An 18,314-nucleotide genomic window follows, 5' to 3' on the forward strand; every position below is an offset into this window, starting at 1 on the left:
GGAGGGATACCTGGGGGGCTCAGCGGTTGAGCATCTGCGTTTGGCTCAGGGTGTGATCCTAGAGATCTGGGATTGAGTCCCACGTCGGGCTCCCTACAGGGAGCCTGCTTCTCCCTCTGCCTGGGTCTCTGCCTCTCATGAATAAATTAAAGAATATATATAAATGGCTAATGAGAGTGAGCTGACCTTTTGCCTCTTTTTCTGAGCTTCAACGACGTCTAAAGCACTATTTGCAGCAGAAGTGTGTGTGTGTGTGTGTGAATTTATAAAAACTACAGAAGGGAAACCCTTACCCCAAGTGTCACCATGGCAGGGGTGAAGCGAAGCTGGGTTTCCCCAGCAAACCTATGAGACTATCTGAGCCTCTCTCTGGGGAAAAGGTAGAGGGGTCTGGGGTTGGAGGGAGGCACCGAGCCCAGGGCTCAGGAAGGCCCCCCAGCTGGGGTTTACGTGCAGGCAGAGTGAGCCACTCCGGGCAGGCTGGGCGGTCAAGCCAGTGGCCTCATGTGGCCTGGCCCTTTGTGAACCGGAGAGGATTCCGACATTCTCTCTCCCGGCTTCTTTCCCTCTGTCCCGTACTGGCCACAAGCCAGGTGAGGTTTGGGAAGCTGCGCAACACGGGAGCTGCTCTGTGCCTTCCCTGGAAGGCGGGAATGAGAGAGAGAGTGACGAAGTGCAAGGGCAGGTGCCGAGGGGGTTGCCACTCGCGAGCACTCTGCACCTGGAGTCTGTACTACTTGCTCCTTCCAATAGCTGGCACCGACTACATACATCTTGTGTAGGATGTTTGCAGACCAGCACCGGGCGCTGTCCCGGATATGGGGCTGTCACAACAAATACCTAAACTCATTCTTCCTGACAACCCTGGGAGGTAGCACTAGGAAGCATCAGCGAGCGTGTGATCAGTCACACCTGGAAGCCGGCCCTGGGTCCCCGCTCAGCTTTCCCTGTGAAAGCTTCACTGCACCTTGCAGAGGAGGGGCTCAAGGACCAGAGTCAGGTAGGAGGTTCAGGTGCAGCGTGCAGCAAAAGAAAGTCACCCCCTACATTAACTACTTTATCTAACCTCAGGCAGGGTCGATCCTCATTACTGGTGGATTCTGTATTTGTCAATTTGCCAACTCGCTACCACGTATCTATAAACCTTGTCCCTACTCATGGTGCACCTGAGGACGTGCACAGAAAGGTGACAAAGTGGAGCCACCGAGGCCTGTGTATTCCCGGCTGCGGCTGACCAAGGCGACACTGCTCTGCCGTCCTGCTCCAGCTCAGACTGTAAGGTGTCCCTCCCGCCGTCTACTTGGTGCCATACTTCCAGCATTTCTGTGCCTCTCGTTGGTGATTTGGTGGCTGAGGACGGCCTCCAAGCATAGTACTGAAGAGCCGCCTGGGGTGTGCGTGAGCACCAGAGGCTGTGATGTGCATCGGACAAGCTTCATCCGGGCACCGGTTTCGGCGCTGGGGGCGGGGGGTACACTGTTCCCGAGTCAGCACTATTCACAGAGTAAGATTTCTTGAAACAGAAAACATAACACCAGGATCTGTATGGATCAGCTGATGAAAATGCAAGCAGAGGCCCGCAGGAAGCTGACCCTGTGTTTCCTCTAGAAACGACGGTTTGATAATCACTAATTCTGCACTGCTGCAACCTTAGAGAACAGAATGACCGCCAAGGACTTAACGCCGGAGCCTAACTGCACGGGGAGACGTTCGTTCCTCATCTCTGCCACCGCATGAATCATGCTCATCATACAGCACTGTGGATTTCCACTTTTAGACTCTTTTTTTAAAAAATGTTTTTATTTGAGAGAGAGAGAGAGAGAGAGAGAGAGAGAGAGAGAACGCACAAGCAGGGGAGAGGGGCAGAGAGAGAGGGCCAGGCTCCTGGCGGAGCAGGGAACCCCACACGGGGCTCAATCCTAGGACCTAGAGATCATGACCTGAGCCAAAGGCAGACGCTTAACCCACTCAGCCAGCCAGGTGCCCCCCCCACCCGCCGCCGTTTTAGATTCTTCAAGGCAGAGCAAGAACTTAGATTTCTGCACATCAAGTGAAAGCAGAACCCCAGACTTGTAACCATTATTTCTTTCCACTGTTTTCAGACTTCTCGCCTCCCCTAAATAAAAGAAATACCCTGTCTAATCTGGACCATAATCATGTCAGCCCAACTTAGTTTCGCAGAGATTATTCTTTAAAAAAATAAAAAGAACTTCAATGGCTTATTATGAAATTTAATTAAATGATAGGAAATGACTGCAAGTATTACTGACATAAACAGGCTGAGAATACACAACACTGAGTCTTGGCAGCGTGCAGTTAACTGCAAAAGGGAAGCAGGTGAGCCAGAAAGTGGGCTGGAAACTCGGTAAACCGGACAGCACCCGATGAACAGGACATTTTTGAGCACGCACACCATATGTGTTTGTTGTCTGACACAGAAATGTGTTCATTTTAAGTATTTCCATACACGGGCCAGGCGCATTACACAATATACAAATGAAAATTTAAAGGATGAGAGAAGTTCTTTTTTTTTTTTTTTTAAAGAGAGATTTTATTTATTTATTTGACCGGCGGGGCGGGCGGTAGGGACAACGTGCATGTGGGAGGAGGAGCAGAGGGAGAGGGAGAAGCAGACTCTGCGCTGAGCCCTGAATCCGACGCAGGGCTCGACCCCATGACCCTGAGATCATGACCGGAGATGAAATCAGGAGACAGACACTTAACTGACCGAGCCACCCGGGTGCCCTGATAGGAAAAGCTCTCTTAGTTTTCTCTTGTACCCCAGACATCTTTCTGAACACCCTCCCTGAATCTACCGCACTTAGCGCACAGGCTGTTGGTTACGCGTACTCAAGTGTGAGGGGCGTCGTAAGTCAGTTTTCTAAAAGGGAGGGAGGAGGGTGTCTCATCGTATGGTAATTACAGCTGACCGCACTTCTCTCATAGCCATGAGTTGTTTTTTTTTTTTTAAATTTTTATTTATTTATTCATGAGAGATGCAGAGAGAGAGAGGCAGAGGGAGAAGCAGACTCCAAGCAGGGAGCCCGATGCGGGACTTGATCCGGGACTCCAGGGTCGCGCCCTGGGCCAAAGGCAGGTGCTAAACCGCTGAGCCACCCAGGGATCCCTCATAGCCATGAGTTTTTAATGACACCGAGCTTTCTTCACTCCTCTCTAACACATCTATCTCCTCCTCCATTCTCTGGCTTACCTTCCAGCCCTACCCATTTCTGGCACCTAGGACAGTTTCACACATAGTAGGTGCTCAATAAACACAGGGCTGCATTAAACCAGCGTCAACCGCAGGCTCTGTGTCCCTTGTGAAAGGCAACCGGGGAGTGGTGTGGGATGGCCTCAGGGACCAGAGGTGGTGGGAGGGGAAGTGGAGGTTGTGCGATCCCGGCCAACTCATTTCATCTGTATTTGGATTGCCTGCTGGGCAAAATTTCCCAAACAGGCCTGAGATAGGAATCGCTCCCTCCCTGGCCTTCTTCATCCAGAGGGAATCAAGTGACAGGACCTCAGATCTAGGCATGCCCGATGCCACAGGCCTGTGAGAGCTCTTCTCCATCCTTCTCTGACCCTTGACTGCCTTCTCATCTGGAACAGGGGGATCTTTAGAGTTACCATCAGTGACAGAGAACAAATGCTCAGAAAACTACAAGGTGCTACTGCAAACTTAACCGTCACTGTACGCTGCTAGAACAAACCCCAGCAGGCCTAGCCCGTTTCCTGGCCACCGTTGCCAACAATGAAGACGCAGGGAAAATGAATTTTAATTTCAAATGGATGTGTTCTCTCTCTTCACTCCCAAGGACTTTACTACCATTTCCACTGCTTCTGTTTAATCTTGAGGCTCATGAGAGAAGGGCACGTCCTTCCTGGCCACCATCTATGCTGTGGCAGCTGCCCCACCACCACCACCCCTGTGCTTGGGCCCACAGCTCAGGAGAGCAGCACATACCATCCCAGCCTGCACATGCACTCAGAGCCTATTAATGTAACCGAAATAAGGCCCAGATCCACAACTGCACGCCTCCCTTTTCATGGGATTCGATCAATGTGCTCCTCCTAATTTCACTTCTGAAAAGGTACAGAACGCCATCTCGTAGGTTGCTCGAAAGTGGCAGAGGGGAAAAAAAAACACAAAAAACTTGCTGTGAAACCAGAAGCACGTCACGAAGATGGTTAGAAGAAAATAAAACCCCCACAGGAAAACGCCCCTTCCCATCTCACGCTCGGCACCTGTTGGCAAGCCTCAGGTCAAACCAGTGTGGAAAACCATCACCCAGAAAACGTTTGGACGGGCCTTTGTCGGCCAGAGACACTCCGGTTCAACCAGCCTTCCCAGGGCCCCAGGAGGAACACTCTGCAACTGTTTCCAAAGAGCCCTTCAAGGACAATGGAGACCATTGTCAGTCTGTGGGTGATGCTGCTCACCCACAGCATCTGATCTTGGGGTCTGTGCTAACTTCACTTGGGCCTGTCGGTCTTCATGAAGACCACAGCCATTGCTCGGGTTGTCCCCTCTCACCTCACCCTGGGGCTCGTGGGATCCCTCAAGTCCTGCCCCGGACGGAACCACTCCAGGGACCCACGGACAGCACCGCTGCAAAACATTCGGCTGCACGTCCGAAGTCCAGGGCCGGGGAGCGCTGGAGGGCCATTTCATCTTGCGTGTGATTCTGACGACGTGCCAGGGGGAATCTTACAAACTCGAGAGACTGCTTTCTGATGCCGTGGCAATGCAAAGGGAGGGCAACTTTCCCAAATGGAGAAGAACTTCACGGTCAGTAAAGATAACATGCATCTAGGGGGAGTGCAACTAGTGAATCCCAGTCCCGGGATTTACAGATGCTAGTAGAACCCCCCGACTTCTAAAAACAAAACGTCCCTTTTTTGCTCCCCCCCCCCCACCTTTTTTAAAAAGATTTTATTTATTTATTCATGAGAGACACACACAGAGAGAGGCAGAGACACAGGCAGAGGGAGAAGCAGGCTCCATGCAGGGAGCCCGATGTGGGACTTGATCCTGGGTCTCCCCCCTCTCTCTCTTTAAATCACATACTGAAATAAATGACTCTCAGGAAAACAAAAATTCATCAGTGGGAAGAACTCCAAAGGCCAAGTGAGGTTACATATCCAACACAGGGATGAATGCTCACACGGATGTTTGGCCGTCCTCAACTGCCAAATATGTACCCGTGCACACCTGGATGTGGACTCCAAGTCATCCTGCTCACAGAGATAGGATACAGCTCACCAGAGCCGATTTCACCCAGAAATCACCTGAATTCCAGCACATGTTACCAAATGTTTCTGTAAGAAAGAAAATTCAGGGGGACCCGGGTGGCTCAGCGGTTCAGTGCCTGCCTTTGGGCCCAGGGTGTGACCCTGGGGTCCCAGGATCGAGTTCCGCATCGAGCTCCCTGCATGGAGCCTGCTTCTCCTTCCGCCTGTGTCTCTGCCTCTCTCTCTGTGTCTCTCATGAATAAATAAATAAAATCTTTAAAAAAATTTAATTTAAAACACTATAGAGTTTTTATCATTCCCCACTCCCTCCACATGTGACACCCTGGCGCCCCGCAGGGCTGCTCAGTCATGGTGGCTCCTATTACTGGGGCCGGGGCTCTGCAGTTGTGCCGGGGTGGGTGGGAAGGCGGGAGGAATAGTTTCGGGGCACGCAGTCAGGGCTGTCTTGACAGCAGAGGGGCAAAGCAGCTGCGTGCAGCTTATCTGCTCTCCCCCTGCCTCTCTTAGCACCGCTTGCGATGTCACCGAAGGGGTATGGGTAAGTGTGAAGCAGAGATAGGAGAGGGCTGGGGCGGGGGTCTTGGGGGAAGGGAAATGCCTCCCAGCAGCACGCAGGGGCGTGAGCCAAGGTTCCACTGTGGCCCCTGCGGGCTGGAGAGACACCCCACAAACACAGACAGCCTTCAATAATATATACCTTCTCCGTGGCCTCCCTGTCCCTCCACCTGCAGAAATTAAACAAACGAGCAAAGACCCACAGCAGACCGGCTCCACACCTGACGCTGGCTGGCCTGGAAGGAGCCTAGTTCTCACAGGCACGGCCGCCTGCGCTGGGAGAGACCCCACCCCACGAGCCAGCGCTCACCCTCTGCCCCTGGCTGTCACAGGCCGACAGCACAGGAAGGCAGGGACTGGCATAGGCCAGCTCTGGCCGGTCAAGGACATCCTCTCCTTCCCCAGCGGAGGGGTCTGTCCTTTTGAGTCGCAGAGGGCGGTCATGGAAGCAAATGATGTTCTTCTCCATACCCAGATCTGCCACCAGTCTCAAAGGGACAAAAGTTAAAATCTGGAAGTCCCGCGTGGAGGACTGACACCCACCACGCCACGGCATCAGTTCTCTTACAGCACACGCCCTCGCTGGAAGACGCTACATCTCCTCCCTTCTCATTTATTTCTTCAAAGGAAACCAGAGAACCCCGCGCTGGGGTAGAAAGGCCACAAACGTGCTACCACGGTCTGGGCATTCTGAGGAGGGAGCGTAGGTCCCAGAGGAAGCCCTGCACCAAGGCAGCCGCTCTGAAGGCTCATCGAAGAGCTGACAGCTGTCACCATTCAGGAAAAAAAAAAAGCAATGTGTCCCCACCTACGGGAGCGGGGTTCCCGAAGCGCCTAAGATGGGAAGGAAGCGCTGCAGACACATCAAGATAAATCACCAGCAATGGGGATTTACCCAAGTGGAAGGCAAGGCCACCAAGGAGCTCGTCACTGAACAACTCTGGGATTAACTCCTCCCTGTTCTTGCGACAGTGATGCTGTACGTGTATGGCGACCTCAACTCTCCAGAACAAGAAGAAAATTCTGAAGTCAGCGGAAATGCTTAAGAGCGGGTTGAGGAGATGACCAGCGCCCTCGCCGGGGACGTCACCTTTGTGGCAACATCACGTCTGCCCTGATGGCAGTTAAGGGGCAGAGGACCTCCATCAGGAAAGGGGTTTTATATAAATATATACATGTATTTTTTTTTACTACGCTAAATATAAGGAAGCGTTTCTCTAGAATCTCTGGTTTCCCCAACAATCTAAGGAAAATGACGCGTGGTTCTAGGATTTACAGCTATCAGGTCCCTTCAAGCTTCTAACTATCCAGCTTCCGCATCTGGATTACAAAATCTCGGTAGGCAGGACGCGAACCAAATTTAGACGGTCATTCAGCTCCCAGGCTTTACGGGAGCAGAATCAGGTAGAAGCACCTCTCTGGAACAGTACGGACTCGGAGACAAACTTGCTTTCATGTTCTCTTGTCAAATAATCAGTACCTGGGAGAGGCCCCGCAATGATATTCCTCAACTTCCTTGGAATGGGATGCCCGTCTAGTGCCTGTGCCTGTTGCAGTTCGGGGACTGGACTGGCCCCCTTCCTCCTCACCACAGTCCTCAAACGCATTTTCCAGACAGGGAACCAGCCTCGGCTTGCCCGGGGGCGTGGGAGGGCCCAGGGAGGTGCCGGGAGGCAGGCTGGGATGGAGCCGGCTGGCCTCACGGCCTCACGGCCTCACTCCCTCACTCCCCCTTGCTACGCGGTCTGTTCAGAGGACAGGGACTCAGATGCCCCAGCTCCTTCTACAACCCCGAGCACGTTCTTAATGGCCGGACACTGGACAGTGGCTCACCTGGGAGCCCCCCCTGCCACTACTACTCCCTGAGCAGCCGGGGGGCCCGGCCCCTGCCAGCAGAACCTGTGACCTGTTACCTTCTGGTAAAGCTGAGCTCACCCCAGCTACTTCCTTGAGATACTGAATTTCTTGCTCATTATAGTGTTTTAATCAAAAGACTGAGATTCCTTTTTTAAAGGGATTTCATGCTTCATTTTTTTTTCCTGTTCTGTCTCCAGAGGCAAAAAGGGGTAAGTGCAAACAACCTCTCCTCGGAGCCCCACCCGGTTCAGACATTCCTGCCCTGGTGCCCACCCTCCCCCCCCACTCCCTCCCGCCTTCCCTCCATCCCAGCCAGAGAGCTGACATCCAACAGCTGCACTAATCTCTCCCAGTTGCTGGGAGCAACAGTGAGGGCCCTGTGACAGGGCCCTGGCTGGTGGCGGGCGGCAGCTTGCCCTCCCCACACCCAGGAATCCACCAGACTGCACACCGCGTCCCGACACCCTGCCCGGACTGTTCGAGCAACCAGTGTGGCGTGAAGTCAGGGCAGGTCTGAAGCACTTCACAGAGGGCAGCTTGCGGTGAGTGCAGAAGCTGGTGGCCCCCTGGGCTTCGGAACAGCCCAAGTCCCGGAGAGGACCCCCAGGCAAGGTGGACAGGGGGCTTCCTGAGAAAGTGCCGCCAAATTCCAGGACATGTCCCCCATCCCCCTCCCCGCCGCCAGCACTGTTCTCAAACCTGCCCCCACCTGGCCAAGCCGCAGACCCCTGGGACTCCTAAACACAGATACTGATGAACGTTTTCTACACTTTCCTTATTTTTAGGAGGACAGTTAAGCGTGGGACCCATGCCATGTGGATTTGTCTGAGGGGCTCCCTGCGGGTAGTGGCGGTGGGTAGGGGGAGGTGGTGCAGTGAAGGGAGCCAAACATTCCTTGGAACGCCGGAGAATCCAGAAGGAAGATGGTTTTGGCACCTCCCTCACCACCCAGACGAGGGGGTGGCTTTCAGCCTGGCCCGCAGGCCTGCAGCAGCTGCTTCCCTGCACGGTGCAGGTACAGGACAAGCCCACCGACAGCAGGGCGGGCGTGCCTGTCGGGGCTCACTCCTGCTCCTGACCCAGATTCCAGACAACCAAGATCACGGACTCGATCAGACCCGGGAGAGCCTCCACTGGGAGGAAACAGGGAGATACCTCCACATTCAGCGTAAAATGTCACGGGAAGCTTCACATCGGCAGCATCAGGCTCCCTCTGCACTGACAACAAGCAACCTGTTGTCCTTCCCTGAACGTATCCCTTTTGCCATGTTTTATAACCGTCCGTTTCCTTGTTTTCCGACTAGCCCTTGAGGGGCTCTGCCTCCAACATCTCTGTTGTGTTGCTTTTTTTTTTTTTCCCTTCAAGTCTGGTCAAGTGCCCGGCACATGATGAACGCTCAATCATTTGGATACATTTTAAGTGAAATAATTTCAAAATGATGTATCACCTGCCCTCCTTTCATCAAGAAGCCATCTAAGATTATACAATAACTTCTGCTGAATTTTGCCCTCAGCAGCAGCCACCAGGGAGCGGCGGCAAGCAGCCAGCTGTCGCCCCTCCTGGCCCTGCCCCTGCGGGCCCAAGACAAGCCCCCACCTCCCACCTGTGTGCGCACACACACAGGAACGGGGGCCTCCACTGCCACGCTACGGCCTCGCCGCCCTCCCTGCTGTCGTGGGCCTGTCCCGACCTGCACCTGTGCGCCGCTGAACCGTGTCTGCCTCAAACCGAGAAGGGCTGCGACAGCAGCACCCACCCCGAACGGCAAAGACTCTGTACATAGACGGGAATGTAAAACATAAAACACATCACTGACGATTCTTGCACTGATCACATGCTGACATTCTGTTTTGGGATCACCGGTGTAACGAGCGAAGAAGCACGATCAGTCGTCCACTTCTTCCTACCTTTTAAAAGGCGACCGCCAGAAAATTTAAGACGCTCCATCCATCACGCCTGATTCCAAATGCCGGCTCTCCATCGGCACCCCCTTGTCTGGGGGACTGTGGGGTCACTGCCGGTCATGCCAGGGCACAGGCGACGGCCCCACCACTCAGAGCTAGAACCCCTGCAAGCGGCTTCCTGCCTTTCTTCTGCTCCACGCTGATGCATGCTCCGTTAGTTTGAAGCAGGGAGGAATGGAGGACAGCCTCGGCATTTACAGGAGTTTGGATTCCTAACACTTTTTATTAAGGGACTGCGGGCACCTTGCCAGCTCTGGGGATGGGCCGGGGGTGGTCAGGGCAGGAGCACGAGAAGCCAACAGCTGTTTTGAGTTATAATCTTTCTGTTTAAACTGGTAGCATCCCACTGTGGTTCTGCTGCTGTTGGGGTTTGCAAATGGAGCTGGTGTCTATTTTAGCTCTGGGTTAACAAGCAGTCTCTCCCACCAGCTACTGTCACAGTTCACTGCCTGGTTGGGCCCCGCTGGCTCATGCCTGCCCCCACGGCCTCCTCTGATAGCAGGCGATTATGTGGAACAGCAGAGCAGAGAGGAGAAGAGGGAAATTAACTATGTTCTATAATCAAGTCCCTTTGGTTTCCAGATGCAGGCCCCACCCCACAGAGCAGCAGCCCCCAGACAGGGGATGGCTTGCTCCTCCCCACCGCCCCCTGCCCAACAAAGGATGCGCTGCAGGCACAGCATCCAGGGGCTCCCGTGGGGTGGAAGGCTGCCGGGAGGGGCGGAGCCCCCACCAGGCTACAGAGCTCCTCCGGCCAACCCCTCGCTGGACACAGGGCATTATTCCTGAGCAGGCAAGGAAAACAAGCAGGACGTGAGGTTCAAGTTCACAGCACATCTGCCTTGTCAGCCCTGGGGTCACGGCAAGTGAATTACCCACCAGGCTGTGCAGAATGGGACAGCCAGCGACCGATGCGCTTCCCATCCCCTCCTGAGTAGCAAGCCCAGCCTGTCCCTGGGGCCGGTGCCCGTCTGGGAGGCCCTGCTGGAGAACCCACACCCTCATCCAGGCCACCATATAAGAAGGGGACACCTGAACTTCCACTCTCTCGGCTATACATTGTGCCATATAGGCTCTAGGTGCTCAAAAATCTCTCGCAAGAGTCAAATTATTTTCCCTGTAGGACAGGATTATCTAGAAGGGGGCAAATGGGTAGTTCCTAAGATGATATCTGATCCCAGACTAAAACACACAGAGAAGCTCAGAGACAGGCAGTGTGTTCACTTTCCGCAGCGCTCGGTCACATGGCTGTTTCGCAGGAATGTGGGGCAGGGGTTGGGGTCCCACGTGCAATTGCTGTCTCTGCCCATGACTCACCACATGAGGCTTTACCTCTGTCTGCTCAGGTCCTCAGTCGAGAAAGCTATTTCGATATTCACCACCCACTGCAAGCCCACATCCTGGGGATGCTGTGGACGTTAATGAAACCATTAACGTTTCTGAATCTCTCAGGACTATAGGGCCTGCCAAAGGAAGAGCCAAGTGCTTCTTCTTGGTGGACAGAAGGACAGCTGTTAAAGAGACCGACCCCTAAAATTTAAGCTTGAAAAGGAACACGGGGATTATCTGGTCCAATTCCCCCTTCTGGGGTTCACATATGGCCGATCCAGGTCCCAGGGGAGAGGGATGCAATCCAGGATCTGACCACCAGCCCACGCCCTCTCCTACACAGCCAGCCCAGCGTGCAATTTCCCAGAGATGGGGGAGTTATGAAAAGACATTTTGTAGCACTTCAATTGCTCAGCAGTTTTAACTCTTCATAAATTCTTTTTTTCTCCAAATGGAAAAAATGTCAAGCTGATGTGATTAAGTAGAATGATATCTGACATGGCTTTAAGTTACCATATGGTGAGGCTTTCCCTCAACACAAAAGTCTTTTTAGCCTGCTCAGACCTCTTCACTCCCAAGTCACACCAAACATGTGTCCCGAGGAAGGGAATCCGGTCCACGGATCGGTGGGTCCCACAGGTGCCCAGCCTTCGACACTCCCAAGCTGCCTTCCGAAACCCCGAGCTGTAGGCATGCATGCATTCACTCCTGCTCGGGGCGAGCCTTCAGCGGCGCCTTGCAGGATACCACTTTCCAGTCTTGTGGCTCCCCTGTGGCACCTGGTTCCTCCCAGGGCTTATAAGCTATGGCAGTAGCATTTTAAAAGTGGCAATTCTGTAGGAAAGCCTGCCGTGTCCAGGCCATCTGCAGCCCCGCACCGAGAGCTGCTGGAAAGTCCTATCACCATCCACCTTTGCTGCCGGGATAGGCGGAGGACCAGGGAACTCAGAGGCAGCAGAGACCTAAAATGCAACCTAGACCAGCAGAACAATCACCTCTCACTGTCTTCCTGGGACAGGCTTCATGTCAGGTCGAGTGTCTGGCAAGAAGCAGAACTCTTCTGAACCCAAAATGCCTTTTCAGGTTTCTGCATTACTCGTCCAAAGCAGCTGAAACAAAAAGTCCTTAGCCTGCTGCTGCTGCTGGGCAGCTGGTACGCCCTTCCGTCCTTACCACACACTCGTGCACAGCTAACGAGCATCTGGACTGCAACACCTCTTGTGTTACAGAAAATGTGCGTGCTGCTCAAAAGCCCCCCTGTCACGGGGGAGTCACAGCAACTGCCCTGGAGGCCCTCACCAGCAGCGAAAAGGAAGCACAGCAAACCTCAGTGAACACATCCCGTGGCCACAGCCACTTTCTTCCTTCCCTCTGACACTTCTCAGCCTGGCTTCCCCGCACTGTCACCAAACCAGAGTCGAATCCCCTTAGCTCAGTTTGGAGGACTGGGGAGTGAGGACTGGTCCTAAGTCAGAGGAAACGGGAATGAGAAAGAACTTTGCAGAATACAGGTGTGTTCCACCCCTTCTCCTACCTTAGTGGGTTATCTGAGTGGGTCTCCATGTGGGTCTCCAGTCCGTATTTGCAAACAAACTCCTTGAAACATATGGGGCAGTGAAACACTTCGTCGACCTTCTCCAGCTCACCCGACTGCCCATCTTCTACCATCTTGGGGGAAAGGAAAAAAAATGAAGTCAGGAAGGAGCTCTCCCCCACGGGTCTGCTTCAGAAGAGAAGCCAATACTCAATCCACATCTACAAGGAGGCCTCCCTCCGAGGGATTAAGGAGGCGGCTTGACCAGTCCCTTCATCCCTGCAACAAATCCTCACTGGATGCTTCCATCCATCCTCCTTCAAACCACTCACCCATTCGATACACATTTATGGAGTACCCAGTATCTGACAGGGCCAGAGGACAAAAGCCTGGGGACAAGAGTTCCCTAATGTGTAGGAAGCTTCGACTCCAGCTGGAGAAACCAAGAAGCACAGAGCAATGAAACAAGCTCTTCATTCCATGGGGCTCAGCAAGGTGGTGGGGGTGTGGGGCACCCAGAGGAAGTGCACACAGGTTACTCTTTCCTGCGGACACCTTGCAAAACAGTGTGGGGAAAGACAGGTTAAAAGCTTAGGATGGATGTCTGCCAAGAGTCCCGTGGCTGGGCACATCGGCTCTGGGGCTGGCGAGACCTTTTTAGCAGGTGCTGGGTCTTCTTTCTCTGACTCGGCATCATGACTGAGTTTCCTCTTGGAGGACAGCCGCCTGCGCTTCAGCGGGGATGGGGGGGCCGTAGCTGTGGCACTATTAGGGTCCTTCTCGTGAATCTTCATATGTCTGGAAAGAACACGCACACAGACACATAGTGTGATTCGGTTAAAAAAAAAAAAAAGCAAAATTCGAGTTGGTTGATTTCTCTTAAATTTTCTGTATTATACGTTGAGGTATTGGTCTTTACATTTTCTTTAAGGTAAATGGTACATTTTGTACAGCGGTTGCTCTCTTTTCAAAGCCTTATACGATCTCCCGGAGGCCTTCCTTAAAGCTCTCACAAGCGCTACCTGCCAAAGTCGCTCAATGCTCTGCTATCTGTTTGGAAGATGCTCGCGAACTCCGCGGACGCTAGGAGATGAAGAAACCATCTGATTGCCTCTTCTACTTACTCAGATAAAAGGTGCTATTTCAGGGCACACAATTCTACAGAATAAAGAATTCCCGGACAGGACCAGTTCATACATCAAGTTCTTGCTCCGCATCTGCCCCCAGAACCCACCTCACAAATGCCAGGACTTTGTGTTCTCTCTCCCTCTGCTTTCAGAGGCACGTGGGGGCTCAAATTTGAGAAGTGCTAACACAGCAAACGTCTGCAGTGAACCTGAAAGGCTTTCCACGTCGTTCACGGCGTTACACGGATTTGCAGATGGTGAGAGTGGCTGGGGCAATGGCATGGGTACGGTGCATGTGGCGACCCTGACGTCTGCAGGGCCAGGAACGTGCATGTAAGAAAGCATCACACAGTCTGTCTGTCGGCTCTGAAGAGAGAGCTTGATGGGTGATCTGATTTAGGTGACCTCACTTCACCAAGTTCTAAAGCAAACACCCCCTAAGACACGGTCCCGAGACACGTAAGGTCAGAGACATATTGTAAAGGGACAGTGTCCCTTTCCTTACTTGGTGACGTAGAGGATTTGGGCTTCCCAATGACACTCGTCACCACCATCATCCGCTTTGTGCCGGATGCAGGAACGGAGTCCCAACTTTTTAGAAAGAGCGATTTCATAATATTACTGGGGAATAAAATTACTGGGGAACATTACTGGGATAATATTACTGGGGAAGCACTTAGGAATGGGAAAAGACAGTGAGGCTTTGAGAAATGGTCCGGCCACACTTCCTGAAAGCAGCGCAGGTCAGCTCCTCCGGTAGAGGGGACAAGCGGCGGATGACAGGCCTAAGCAGCCTGCCAACCAAAAGCAGGGGTACCAATTCTGGCGCGTGGGCCAAGGGTGCATGCAACGAGGTGACTGAGAGAAGGCCTTCCCTGCCCCCCCCACAACCCTGCCCTGAGCTACCCACAGTGTGTGGGGGTGAGGCCCCGGGCGTCTCCCGTTCTGTTCCACAGACATGTTCTAGGAGGTAGAGGGCACCCACACTAGCCATGACCGTCTATGCCCCGGCCCAGCACCGGCCCAGCACGATGGAGGTGGCCTCACCTTGGAGAAGCGCCTCAGGCCAAACCTCTGTTCTCTAGGTCAGTGTGGCGGAGCACGAAGGTCTAAAGGGAGAAAACGGCGGGTGCCTGGGTGGCTCGGTCGGTTAAGCATCTGCCTTTGGCTCAGGTCATGATCCCAGGGTCCTGGATGCGAGCAATGCATCGGGCTCCCTGCTCGTCGGGAGTCTACCTCTCCCTCCCGCTCTGACCCTCCTCCCTGCTTATATTCTCAACCTCAAATAAGTAAATAAAATTTAAGAAAAAAATAAAGAGATAAAATGGGAAAGAAACACAGACAACCACCATGGCCACGTCCACCTAATTCCTTGCTGAGATTACCGGGGCAAGATGCTTTATTACTAGTTCTTGGTCACCTAAAGCCCCAGGAAAGTTCTTAGGAACCACCAGCCTCGTTCTAAGTACCCTCCCTATTCCAGGCTGATTGGGATTTAGAGACCATCACTTACTATCAGCGTTTAGAGGGGAAAGGGAAAAGGCTAGCACGTTTCTTTTGATATTTATTATATCGCCTATTCCAATTGTAGAACTATTAAAGAAAAAATGTTTTAAAGCAACCAGAGGACTGAGGAAGTATGAAAAGAAAGTGCTACAGAATGTAAATTAGCACCAAACACTCTCAGTAAATCACTCAAAAATTAAAGATGAATTCCTCCCCTACAGCCGGTAGGTTACTTGTGCCCACGCACACGAGGCCACAAAAAACCTCAGGGAATACTGGAAATCTGAGACTGACAACCGTTAAGTGGCTGACTAGCTCACTTCAAGCCACACCTTTTCTTTCTTTCCTCTTTCTTTAGATTTTATTTATTCATGAGAGACACAGAGAGAGGCAGAGACACAGGCAGAGGGAGAATCAGGCTCCATTCAGGGAGCCTGATGTGGGACTCGATCCCAGGACCCCGGGGTCACGACCTAAGCCGAAGGCAGATGCTCAACCGCTGAGCCCGCCAGGCGCCCCCAAGCCACACCTTTTCTACCACAGGATCCGCATTTTTAGAAAGTGCTGCTTTATCATCTAGTTCTGGGCTGTGTGACAGGAGAGGTTTCACAGAGCAGAGGATGAGGAGGGATGGCCGTGGGCACACAGTGAGGACCTGGTGGGACGTTCACAGATTCCCGTTTGCACTTTGCAGATGAGGCTGCCGCAGCGTGAAGAGGCTGAGGGGCCCTGGGCCCTCACGACCAGGACGGACCTGGGTGTGTCGACTGCGGAGTCTGGGCTCCCCGGCTGCCCCCTAGAAGGCCTCCGAAGGCTTTGATCTGCCTTCGTTACCCCGGGCCTCCAGCCTGACGCCCACTCCCTCCCTGAGCGTCTGTGGTCCCAGGCCCAGCACCAAGCTCCAGCCAGACGTCAACAGGGAACGAGGGGGCCTCCGGTCCTGCCTCTGTCTTGTTCTGAAAACCTGGGTCATTGCTGCAGGCGGGCGAAGGGAGCGGATCAAGGCAGTCCCAATGGCCGGTGGCAGGTGAGCTAACCCCCTCTGGGTTTCTGACCGAGGCCTCTTGAGCCCCGGGTTCGAAGCTCCAGCATGCTCCCTGCTGGGATTAAATCTCGGGCTGTCGGCCAAGACACGGGGAGCTTCCAATCTGTCCCTTCGGCAACACAGCGACCAATAGCTGCAGGCTTGTGAACGTCACGCAACAGTTCAGCCTCCAGGGCCTGGGAGCACCGGCCCTCTCGCAGGTTGGATGTGTCCGCCGTTAAGGTCCTGCCTGACGTGACCCCTTTCCTTTGTCCCCAGCCTCCGGCAGGAGTGACAACACTAACTGTCCACTTCCTCCCGAACGCTCACAGGAAGTGGCGCATGTCACCAAAACGAGCCAGTGATGCCTCTTCCACCAAGGGGGGGGGGGGGGGCGGCCGACACACACAGGAGGGCTGGCGGGACGGCAGTCCTAGGTCCCCTCTTTACAAGGCCGGGTCTGTTCTCCTCTCAGGATGCATTTCAAGGACCGAATGCACCTGGTTCCCTGGGGCCCTGAGACCCTCACATGGGCAGGGAGCCGAGAGCGGCCCTCCCAGCCCACCGGAGAGATCAGCTTTTCCTTCTGCTTGGATACTTTTCTCCATTTTCAACGATGATAATTATTAAAGCCATCTTTCCCCATGTTGAGTCAAAAAAATCCCATCCTTCCTTTAAATGTCTACCTGTCCTCGGAGGCAACGTCGAACCAGCCTACATTCTCTCCTAGACGGCAGCTCTTCAATTAATTTCCAGATGATTGTCAGGTTTCTCCCAAGTTTCTCTTCCCCGGCCTGGACAAGCCCTGGCTCCTCCGGCCGGGCCCCTCAGGCCCTGCTCTCAACTCTCCTGAATTCCTCTAGCCACTACCTTGAGATGCGCTCCGGTTTGCAGATATCCTTCATGCCATGGCGGATCCGAAGGAGCGGAAATCTGGATGTGGTCTGAGGGCGCAGGGCAGGGGCGGCCACCTCTGCAGGCGGTGGAACCAGAGCTGGGGTGCCGCGTGCGCGCTCAGCAGTCCCACACCCTGAGGTCCAACTAAGATCCCCGTGACTTCTCCACTCCAGCTGCCATCGAGCCATGTCTCTTCCGCTCTATACTTGAGCGCTTTACGTCTTTTCGTTTGCCAGATTGGCAAGGATGAGAACTAAGCGGGGGTGGTGTGGTTCAGAAAACTGCTTCTCTCATGCCTTGTGGATGGGAGTAAAAATGGTAATGACCTCTCCGCAACGCAGCCGAGCAACTGGGAGCTCGATTTTAAGTACGTATGCCCTTTATGCCCGCAATTCCACCTCCAGAAAGTGGTCTCGAAGGTTAAGAGTCGAACAAATGTGCAAGGGTTTATGCACAAGGACTGAGGTACATTATAACTCACAGATGGATACGCTGCAAAAACTACAGGATGTCAGTCGGCTGGTCTCTATTTTGGACTGACCTCACCGATTTCCCCTCTTGTCCTCCTACCGTGCCTCCTCTACACCGCAGCCAGATGGAGCTTCTAGAATATGGATCACATCATACCACTCCCCTGCTTAAAGGCCTCTAATTCTGGCTCCCTCTCCTAGAATTAAATCTGGCCTCAGCCTATTTCTCAGGCCTCGCTGGTGGGTACCCTATCCTGATCCCAAGGCCCTCTCAGACACTCTAGTTCTCTCTGGGTTCCTCAAACTCATTCAACAAGTCTGGCCCCGGGCCAGTACGCTTGCTGCTCCTTGCTGCCGGGGACCGCTCGGCCTCAGAACCCTAGGCCGGCACCTGCCATTCACGCTCCGCGGTAAGCATCCTACCCTGCTCATGCAGAGGCTCTCAAGCCCACAACCCTGTTTTACCTTCTTCACAGAACATACCAGAAACTGAAAATCCTGTGTATGTCACCTGTCTGACCGTCTCCACGGCCTCAATCGAAAGTAAGTTTCATTATAGCCCCGTCTCTCCAGTTCTCTGCACCGGCACATAGCAGGTAGTCAATAAATCCCTGCCAAATGGCTGGATGGCTGGACAGATGGAGGCATGAAGTGCACGCACAAAACCTGTCCACCTGCAACATCCCTACAACCATGATGTCAGCCTCCAAGAAACCTCATAATTAACAATCTTACTCGGGTTAATAATGTGAGCAAACTCGATACACATGCAAAATCTGTCCCTTTATTGGTAGGAT

General features: G+C 53.4%; 1 protein-coding gene across 1 annotated transcript in view; it reads right to left on the minus strand.

Moving 5' to 3' along the window:
• RREB1 (ras responsive element binding protein 1) overlaps nt 1-18,314 on the minus strand; it is a 132,808-nt gene that overhangs the window by 24,840 nt on the left and 89,654 nt on the right. The window contains 2 exon segments of the mRNA XM_055322939.1: nt 12,494-12,627; nt 13,147-13,291. Coding sequence (XP_055178914.1) covers nt 12,494-12,627; nt 13,147-13,291 — 279 coding nt within the window.

The sequence above is a fragment of the Nyctereutes procyonoides genome, unplaced genomic scaffold, assembly GCF_905146905.1.
Source record: "Nyctereutes procyonoides isolate TBG_1078 unplaced genomic scaffold, NYPRO_anot_genome, whole genome shotgun sequence".
Classification (NCBI taxonomy): Eukaryota; Metazoa; Chordata; class Mammalia; order Carnivora; family Canidae; genus Nyctereutes; species Nyctereutes procyonoides.